The sequence below is a fragment of the Fusarium verticillioides genome, chromosome 2 (assembly GCF_000149555.1).
Source record: "Fusarium verticillioides 7600 chromosome 2, whole genome shotgun sequence".
Taxonomy (NCBI): Eukaryota; Fungi; Ascomycota; class Sordariomycetes; order Hypocreales; family Nectriaceae; genus Fusarium; species Fusarium verticillioides.
Genome location: NC_031676.1, coordinates 3955270 through 3965358, shown reverse-complemented (window position 1 = coordinate 3965358; position 10089 = coordinate 3955270). Strand labels below are relative to the sequence as shown.

The 10089-nt window shown below is 49.4% G+C and overlaps 3 protein-coding genes across 3 annotated transcripts; 2 read left to right on the top strand and 1 right to left on the bottom strand.

The window, feature by feature from the left end:
- The first annotated feature begins 842 nt into the window (after positions 1–842).
- On the top strand, positions 843–3213 carry FVEG_03712 (myosin-crossreactive antigen). Its single transcript, XM_018891333.1, has 2 exons — positions 843–2011; positions 2057–3213. Exons 1-2 carry the CDS (start codon positions 1213–1215, stop codon positions 2965–2967), a joined length of 1710 nt encoding a protein of 569 aa, XP_018747830.1. The 5' UTR covers positions 843–1212; the 3' UTR covers positions 2968–3213.
- A 776-nt stretch (positions 3214–3989) lies between these two features.
- FVEG_15324 (hypothetical protein) lies at positions 3990–5767 on the top strand (the record flags this gene model as incomplete). Its single annotated transcript, XM_018904446.1, has 2 exons — positions 3990–4305; positions 4617–5767. The coding sequence occupies 2 exons, from the start codon at positions 3990–3992 to the stop codon at positions 5765–5767; spliced, it is 1467 nt and encodes a 488-aa protein (XP_018747831.1).
- A 2462-nt stretch (positions 5768–8229) lies between these two features.
- FVEG_03715 (hypothetical protein) lies at positions 8230–9491 on the bottom strand (the record flags this gene model as incomplete). Its single annotated transcript, XM_018891334.1, has 2 exons — positions 8230–8300; positions 8357–9491. 2 exons carry the CDS (start codon positions 9489–9491, stop codon positions 8230–8232), a joined length of 1206 nt encoding a protein of 401 aa, XP_018747832.1.
- Positions 9492–10089: the final 598 nt, after the last annotated feature.

The following is a 10089-nucleotide window of genomic DNA, read 5'->3' as shown; positions in this document are numbered from 1 at the left end:
AGGCTCGGAAGATGCAATGTCACATCATTGAATTGATGGGTATTATTCTTTTATTCTTATCGGTAAAGATTCGTTTACTTCGTCCGAGCAATGAAGGTAGACAGCCAATGTAACCATGAGTCTAAGAAGTTTTATATGGTCGAAGCTGGAAACTAAGGGATGCCGTGGCCAAAACTTTCTTGCTACCTTCACGCATCAGAACTAACTCTTCCCGTTGTGACATTCCGAATCTAAAACGACCTATAAAATAAGCATGTATTAATCAATGTAACTGATGAGTGATAGCAGTCTTTTCTGGACAGAAAAGTCCTGTCATGGTACAGTAGCTCAGAGAGCAAGAAAACTCGGCGAGGGTACCAAAATCAACTGCTCTAAAGATCCACCAAGTTTGTACTGAACTTACCTAAGTCTTTTTGTCCCTTACACAGGTCCTGAGCTTTCTTACTCCCTGAGGGGCAGCCTAACGGCCTACGGAGGCCGAGACCCTAGGGTGCATTGGCCATTGAGTTTTCATGATATGATCTTCGCGCCACTGTTGAGACGTCAACAAAACCATGACAGTCAATGTCACAGCCATCAATTGAGGCATGGGATATCTCAAAACATCATAGACAGTAGCTCATCGCATACATAGATCATCTATGACACAATACATCAATCCTTGAAGCGCCGGCGCCCTCCGGAGATGAATCCTTCATCCTCCGTCACAATCAGCGGCCCGCTTCCGATGGCTGCCCGGTCCACCCGGTATCACGCCAACTAGACATCGTACGATGCTCCCATATTTCATAACAGCAGCATCTCATTTGTCCACGACCTGAGGCTGAAAGAAAAAGTCTCAAACAATATCTGAAAAGAGAAGCGCCAATGTACGTGATAGGTCATCATATATGTGTCTCTTGTAATGAATGGGCCGGGCTGTGAAAGGGTTCGTGCAGGATGAGGCCCAGCCGGGGCAGTCATAAAAGTTTCGCCATTCTCTCGTGATCCCCCTTCTTCCCCAGATAAACTCGATCGATCTTGTTTTTTCCTTCCTACTCTAAAGAAGCTAGTAAAAGCTAGACTTGTCGAGAGATAAAAAAGCAAAAGGATTCTTACCAATTACATGCGTGCCGTTCTTCGCAAGGATCCTTCCTCGCTTGCAGCGATCACGACAATCCCTGGTCTAGAATAAGCCAAATCGAACGACATTCTGCAACTGCGGAATTGAGGATGGATGGCAAACACGACAATTCGCCCGACGAGAACAATGGGGTTATTAGCCTCAGCAATAGCCCGGAGAGTACTAATGACGCCGATTCCAAGGATCCTCATGTGTGGCTTGTTGGCGGCGGTATTGCATCTCTTGCCGCCGCGGTCTTTCTGATTGAAGATGCAAAAGTTCCGGGTGATCATATCCACATTCTCGAGGCATCGGCGAAAGCTGGTGGATCAATGGCGACGTTTTCGAAGCCATCATGGGACACGGGATATCGAGTATCTGCGATTCGCAAGATGAGTCTCACTTATCATTGTTTGTATGGGATGTTGGAAAAGGTGCCGTCGGACGTTGAAGGCGAGACACTCGCAGCCAAATTACACCGGTTCAATCAGGCAAGGAGGAAGCTCGGCGCATCGGGAACGAGATTGGTGAGACAGGTCATTGACGACGATGGAACTGAGAAACCGGAGGCTGTTGATGTGAGCACAATGGGCTTGAGTGTCAAGAACCAGTGCGACTTGATGAGGGTGGTTCTCGAAACGGAAGAGGAGCTGGAGGGTCTTGAGATTCAGGCTTTATTTGAACCAGACTTTTTCGAGACGAACTTTTGGGATTTATGGTCGTCGCTCAATCGGTTCCATCCCTGGTGTAGCGCGGTTGAGTTCAGGCGGTGTCTGCATAGGATGTTGCATGAGTTTCCCAATATGGGGACATTATCTGGCGTGGAGCAGGCTCCTGAGGAGGACTTCGAGGCGATTATTAAGCCATTGACGCAGTATCTGAAAGCGATGGATGTTGAGTTTCGGCATGGTAAGTTCGGGCATTCGTTCGAGGGGATAAAGCTGACCTGTGCAGGTATACAAGTTAGCAATCTGGAAATTGAGGATGTTGGTTCTGACTTTCGAGTATCCGCCCTGAAAACATACCAAGACAACAAGCATGTCTTAATACCAACTGGGCCTGATGATCTTGTACTTCTAACCCTTGGCTCCCTCACATCTGGAATGGGATACGGCACAAATGACCAACCGCCTCCGACAATGGAGCTTCGCGATTCGGCACCTCACGAGCTCGACCCCTCGTGGACCTTCTGGGATAGACTTGCGATGGATCGTCCCCAGACGTTCGGCAACCCTGAAGCATTCTTCGACCGACCCTCAAAGTCAACATGGCTCTCCTTCACCGTCACACTTCGCGACCCAGCATTCTTCGAGCACTTACGTACCTGGACCGGCACACTAACAGGTGCTGTACCACTAATAACCTTCCGCGACTGCCCCTGGATGCTCTCACTCACGATCCCGCAACAACCATATGTCAGAGATCAACCCTCCGACGTTTTTGTATTCTGGGGTTACGGCCTCTTCCCAGATCAGCAAGGCCGCTACGTCAAAAAACACATGCTCGAATGCACCGGCGCTGAAATCCTCACCGAGCTTCTGCACCTCATGGCTTTTCCCCTCCAACCCACCCTCGAGCGCTCCATCACAATTCCCTGCCTCATGCCGTTAATCGGAAGTCCATTCTTGACACGTAAGAAGGGCGATCGACCAAAGGTAATACCCGATGGGAGCAAAAACTTGGGTTTGATGGGGCAGTTTGTTGAGATTGAGAGGGAAGTGACGTTTACGATGGAGTATTCGGTTCGGTCGGCGCAGTTGGCTGTTTATGGGCTCATGGGGTTGGATAAGAAACTACCGGGGGTTATGGGTGAGGATCATGCTGTGTTAACGTTGGGGATGGCGTTGAAGACGATGATGACTTGAGGGGAGTGTAACTGGTTCGGAAATGGCGTTAGGAAAAGTAACAAAATGGTGGGAGGGATGGGATATGCTTAGCTTTATCGTATGTATAGTAGAACAGGACTCAGAGGTCTTTTGATAGGGAAATGGATGCATTGACTTCTTCAAATGACCGCAATAAGGTGGATGTTTGCTGCAACTATGGCTGCAGTATTTGCAGCTAAGAAAGGCAAACCTTAGGCCCCAATTATAAACAATGAAAGGCTTCAGATATTTTATCATGAATTCGGGAGTAATCCTTACTAACTTGGTCCTATCCCCAGATCTGGAGGTCTTGATCGAGGTTGGTAGGCCATCTTTACAGGCCTGTTTGCAACAATAGGTGGGTGACTATGTAATGTGAGCTAGAGCAATTAGGCATCGATTCTATTTGTACATCAAAGGCCCCTAGGTAGACCATAGATCTACTATTGTGTGTTTTGTGTGCTAGTGAGGGGGGCATCTCGCGTATATAACATCTAGCAGCATGGCCAAACCTCGATCCTCCAACATATCCCCTTTATACACTCAACATATATCTTATCACTTTCCAAACATCTATATACTTATATGAATCTCTATATGTTCCAAAACTCCCCTATCCTCATGCAATAGAGTGGTTTCAGACCCAGTGCCTCGTCGACACTGCCACGACAGGGCGAGTTTCCTCTTGGGGTCACTCCTGGGGCACACCTGACCTCCTACCTCGAGTCGTCGTCAAGCCTGAGGCTGCCTTTCCCTAGCCCATCCGCACCTTCAGCGATTTTTGTTATTTCCCCGACAACGGACCGGACTAGCCTTCATCTTCCCCTCTTCATATCTTTTCTCCTCCCCCGCCTTCTTCCGCCTTCAACCATCTCCTTTTCATCAACATTCACATCCTCCTCAACTCACAAACAAAACTAAACACATCACCAAACTTTCATCCCATTTACTTCTCGTCTTCCTTTCTGTTGCTCACTGTCACTCAACCCCACCTCTCCACTTTTCCCGTCGTCTTTGCCGCCATGTCTTTCGTGCGGGACGCAGAGATGCAGCATCTTGCGCGGATGCAGCTTGACTACATCACTGAGAGACTCTCACAGAACCCAGAGGAAGGTGAACCACCCGATTTTGTCAAGGACGCGTTCGCTATACAGCGCTACTTGGAACTAGTTGCCTCCGGGGCCGCAGTGTTTGATGAAGAAGCTGTTAATGCTCGACTAAACAAAGGCTTCTCTGCCCCCGAGTATGATCTCGCAGGGCTTCGCGCTACATCTCCTTCGGCCATGGCACCTACTCGCCGGGTCGATGGACTTGTTACCGCTGCTGCTGGCGCCACGGGTAGGCAGTAAGAACGCACCCAGACCATCACATCACTGACTCAGTTTCTTAGACGAGTTTTGTGCAGACGGACAATTGGACATCGTCGAAGTGGATGACTAGGAGCCCCATTTGACTGATTCCACTACTGCCACTGTTGCCTCTATTTCCGACTCTGCCAGCGAGATTGGGAACGCGCCTTCTCATGGTACTCCTCCTGTTAGTTCTGTGGAGGTCGCATATCAGAATGCTTTCGCCCGTCTTGATGCCGCTCTTCAAGGTAAAGCAGCATCTGCCTGTGTAATCCAACTTCCTTACTAATATTATACCAGATCAACATGATTGCCTTGAGGACATCTATTCCGATGACAATGCTGGTGCTCCTCCCATGGCCCTCTCGGAGTCGGAGACTGTTCACTCAAACAATAGCAAGGTCTCAAAGGTCACGGAAACTGCACTTGCTTTCCTCTCCCAACGGGATGTGGGTCACATAATTGAAGCCCGAGCACAGAGTTCCAGTCAGTCAATCTCCTTCCGAGAGGCAGAACATGGCACCCCTTTAAAGGACTCGACTACCCGCAATGTCGAAAGCGTCAGCATTGAGGCTACATCTCCACCACCAGCAACCCACCTCCACCACAATGAGGTTGATGAGGGCCTCATTTCTTTTGATGAGGACCCCACTCCTACCGGCACTACCTCGACTACTATCGCAGGTGTTGCTCCTCCTACAAGCACTTTTGCCAAGGAGTGGGAAGAGGCCGAGAGTAGCAAAATCGCGCTCGATACCTCCCCTACCACCGACCACTCTGTCGAGTCTGAACCCGAACCTCCGGTGAAGACTTCTGAAGTTGTCCCCTTCTCCCCCAGTGGAATTACTTCAGCTCCCGATGATGAGTGCACTATCCCTGCCAAGCCACAGTGCGCTTCTGTATCCATCACCGGTGACAACACACTTATTACTGTAACCGATGTCCGCGAGGATAGCAACGTTGTCAAGTGCTTCAAATGTGGCAGTGACTCTGTTGAGAATGCCATCATTTGCTTTTGCAAACATCAGTATTGTGCTGATTGTCTCAACGACGTGGTCAAGACTTCGATTCATGGGCCGACTCCCTTCCCTCCTGTGTGCTGCGGAAATCCAATCCCTGTTGACATCAACTCTTCTATCTTCAATAAGAAGACTTTGTACGATTTTCTGGGAAAGAAATTCGGGGCATATGATGTCGGTGAACAGGGTAACATCGGTGAATCGGACGATAAGTCACTTCCCTCTCCCCATTCTCCCACTTCTCTCCCTTTTACCCCGACTACCCCATCTGCTCCTTTCACCCCATCTACCCCATCCGTTCCCTCTCCCCCCTCGCTCTTGACCGAGGAGAAAACGGAGTACTCCTTCAATGGATTTGGTGAAGAAGTCGGCAATGAAGACACCAAATGCCACGTGTGCCACAACACTATTGAGAAAGGCTTGTGTAAGTAATAATTTGTTGCAGCAAGTACCACACTAATAAACCCTGTTTATAGATTGCCCTGACTGTTGCTACCAATGTAACAACAGCAGAGCGGACTGCAAATGCGATTGGTGGGATGGCCGCCAGCGCCGTGAAAAGGACATGACTATCATCAAGGCTCCAACCTTGCAGACTGCGAGACCCCAAGTTGCACCCTTTCGGGTTCAAAAGAAGCAGTTTGGGGGGGTTTTCGAACGCAACCCTGGAACCCACCGTGCCTTGGCCCAGATTGGGGCTTGCCAGCACCCATTGATGAAGCAAGTCAAGTTGTCGGGTCGATGCTTTGACTGTTACCACGTGCTGCCTACGTTCCTGTGGCAGTGCACACGCTGCAAATATTCAGTTTGCAAGCATTGTGGTATGAAGCGGGGAATATTCTCCCACTGATGTTTCTTTGTTGTTGTCACCCCGTTGATGATGAAAGTGTGTTCGGGGGTGTATCGATAAGTTGGTTGGGATGGTATTTAGGGTGTAAGAAGTCACGACGGCGATGGGTGGGTGACGATGATGTGCTGGTTGTGAGAAGCAGTCATGGTGGTGGGAGAAGGTTGCGACGATGAGGTGTGATCCTGTGTGCTCCAGTTTGCTCCGGTATGTTTTGTCCATGTCAAAAGTAGAAATATTAGTCTGTAATATAGGAAGAATATCGATGAGTTATGTATTTAAGTTGTGTCCCATTAGACTACAGACCTTCGAGGCGGAGCCTGGTCAAGATGCTAGAGCGATAGCACAGCAGTGTGAGCTGGACTGTCCACTGCCAATCCATGTATTTTTATCTGTGACAAACTGTCTGCCTGCCGAGAGAATGATGTCAAAAAAGGAAAGTGAATGTTTTCATTTGGATAGTTGCTAAAGGGAGTGCTTGTCAATCTGCATTGGATGTTTGTGTAGTGCGTTTGTTGCCTAGCAATGGAAACGCTGGCACTTTACCTTGCGACATTGTGAAGAGGCTGCACAGCAAGTATCGGATAAGATATGCTCCGGCCTCTTGGCTAGACTGGCCATACAAATCTCCCTCTCCTTTTATTTTAATGACGGTCTCAGGGATATATGTTCAAGTTCGCGATCGTGTTTGGATCTGAAGAGCATCCTGACGCTTCGGTTAGAGCTTGTTGGGTCATGGTCAACAGTCGCCGATGAAGCATGTACTTTGCTCATACTAGAAGACTAGGCTGTAGTCAATTGAGAAGCCCTGTTTCATGTTATGTTAGACGAGAATGTCAAGGTAAGGTGCGCGATGCGAGCATCAGCTGTCAGGTCTAACAACTCAAACCAACACTCCCAGGGCAATCCGGAATGTCATATGGTGTTTTTCTGTGGAATGAAAACATGTAACATGCGCATAAAGAATATTTGGATGAGTACCAGGCAATTTCAGTGCCCTTTACCTGCAAGTGTCTTCTTCCATAACCCGTCATTCGGCGCCAAAGTATGGTAATAGCAACACCCTGGTGTGCTAAATATGTTGAGAAGTTACGATTTTTTCATCAATTACCGTGTTATACAGAAAGAGGAAGAAAACGTTTATATTGGCCTAATTGACTACTTTTGTAGGAGAGTGTCTAAACACGAACTCAGTGGTAGTGGACCGCTTACTCAGCCAACGATCGGCTTGGGTACACGCCTCCTGCCCGACGCAATCGTACACTTCATCATCGTTATTTTCTCATTGTTGTATTCATACATTACTATTACAAAGCACCATCGAGTAACATCCTTGGGGTGCGCTGTGCAACCCCTTGCTCCCCTCAACACCAGCCTTTCTCTCACCCAAAACATCTCCGATCTGCAGACCAATATACTTCAACACGCAAGTCTCCTCCGGGCCTATATGGGAATCATTCCGTAAATAATGGCAAGCCTCGCCTGCCTTTCGTAATCATCATGCCCAGCCGCCGACTGTACCATTCACCATGTGCGTGGTATAAACACCGTAGACCGCGTTGGCAATCTGGGTGAGGGTAGTGCCCTCTAGAATCTTGTGGAGAAGCACGGGGCGAGAGTCAGCGGCACGGTCTGGATCGAAGACCGACTTGATGTTGATCTTATAGATCTCGTCATCAGAATGAAGAGCGACAGTTTCATCTCGTTGCTGGTGGGGTGTTCAAGGGAACACCGCTGATCCGCCGATAATCAGCTGCCTCGCAAACCTCCCCTCTAGTTGCGATAATCGTGCGCAATCCAGCCGTTGATCTTCGTGACAGCGTCTCGGCAGCCATGGCAGAGCAGACACGCAGGGTGCAAGCTGTACACTCGAAGGTATAGGGGTGTTCTCCCTCACGACACACTCTACAGCAGCAGCTGGGTCCCATCCTCTACCAGTCGTGGTCGCACATCATATGTGGGAGTCGAGGACGGTTGACATTGAGAGCCGCTGGGGCAGGCTGCGGCGGATCGCCGCGTTGGTTTGTTGAGGGGCTGGATCGACATCCTATTCTTCACAATCGCAATTATCAAATTCTCCACCGCAGTCGTAGCAGAACTCATAGCCGCAGTGACAAACTGCGAGGTGTAAGTCAGTAAGTTTCTAAGGTTGGAGAGTTGGTTCAGAAGCATACTTATATGGGTGCACCCATCAATCTTCTCAATGAGGTGACGGCAACGAGAACATCGCTTCCAGCCTTCGCTCTCCGCAAGGTCCAAGGTCTGGTCCATCTCCACCTGTTTCTCACAAGCACCGGTATGTCCCTTATCCTTGCAAGTGGTGCAAGTGACCTCCGTGCAAGCAGGACACTCTGCCTCGTCCCCGTAGCAGGGTTTACCACCATCGGATGTGTTATTGGGAGGGATGAACTCGAGGCATTGACGATTACTACAGTACGTCCGATTTATCGTCCTGTGCTCAAGCAATTTCTCGCGGTAACGTTGCACGTCGCTCTGATGCATATGCGCCTCGATGGCTTCGAGGGGGATCTCTTCATCGCAGCATCGGGCGGGGAAGTACGAGGCGAGCGAGAGGGATATTTCGAGGGTTTGGATGAGGCATGGGCGGCAATAGGCATCCCCGCATGGAAGTACTTGGAGTAGCGTGACTGAGAGGTCTTCTGTGTAGCAGGCGGTACAGTCGCCCGTTTCTGTTTGGGCAGGCTCTTGTGTCGCAGAGTCTTCGGGGGCGGCGAGTTGGTGGCTCTGCTGCTCTGCCTCTCCACCTTGTTCGTCATCTGATACGGCGTCGGAAAGAGGGTCAAGCATGTCTTCTGAATCGCCTTCGGCTTCGTCGTCAACAGCCATGTCGTCGTTTGAAGTGTTGTCGTGGCTATCTGACTCCCCATTGTGCTGATGCTCCTCTTTGTCTTCTCCAGCCTCGAAGTCTGAGAACTCGTCAGAAAGGTCATCGAGCATATTTTCAAAATCCATGTCGTTTGAGCTATCACGGTCCATTTCAACGTCCTGGTCTTCTGATTCCTCGGAGTCTTCTCCAGATTGAGAGTCTAAATCTCTGTCAGAGAGGTCACCAGGCATGTCACTCGTATACTCAATGCCTTCAGCGTCCACATCCATCTCGTTGTCAAGGTCCTCCTCTTCGTGCGAGCTGTCATCTTGGGTATCCAGTTCCTTGCCGAGGTACTGCTCAGATGTCTGCTGGTACTGTCGATCTCGCTGGCTACTCGCTTCATATGCACGCCTCACTTCGGCGAGAAGCAGAGCTTCCTCAAATGAGGTATCCTCGTCGTAGTCCTGTCGCGCGTCCATGGAGGAAGTTGGCGGGAAGTTACAAGCAAAAGTTGTAGGCGCTAGGGGGGAAATGAATATCGCAAAGCAGGCTTTTCCAAATTTCAGGGCTATAGAAAAAAAGACGAACAGGATTTTCTGGTGAGCTATGGAGTTCTCAGGCAGCCGGCTTGCAGTGCTGAGGGCCAATCGTGGTTCATACTTCTTGTACAAAAGTTTATAACAGGGACACAAAACTCAAGCATACCTTAATTCGAGAACTATACGTTAACTTCACACTTTAACAAGGACTATCAATGAAAGTTTTCTCCCTCAAGTACGTCCGTCGCCTTTTATCCAAGGCCATCATCAGACACATCTTGGGATCTCTTTGGCCGTCTTTTGCGGGCTCTCAACACTTCACTCAGCACTAACACTCGAACCTCAATGGGCGAGGAGACGTCCCATCCTTCAAAAGCATGAACATCTACTGCCATCTGGTCTACTTGTATCTTTGCTTATTCTCTTCTTTCGGTTGTCTTCTTTAGTAGCGTTGGGGACTTGGCTATGATGGGAGGAACCCCTACTGGATGGCATCAAACTGGGGACGTCAGGCCCAAGGGACAACAAGATTCAGATA

Coding starts and splice junctions, on each gene's coding strand:
- FVEG_03712 (XM_018891333.1), top strand. CDS start 1,213: ATGGATGGCAAACACGACAATTCGCCCGACGAGAACAATGGGGTTATT. Junction 2,012..2,056: donor GGATGTTGAGTTTCGGCATG/GTAAGTTCGGGC, acceptor TGACCTGTGCAG/GTATACAAGTTAGCAATCTG.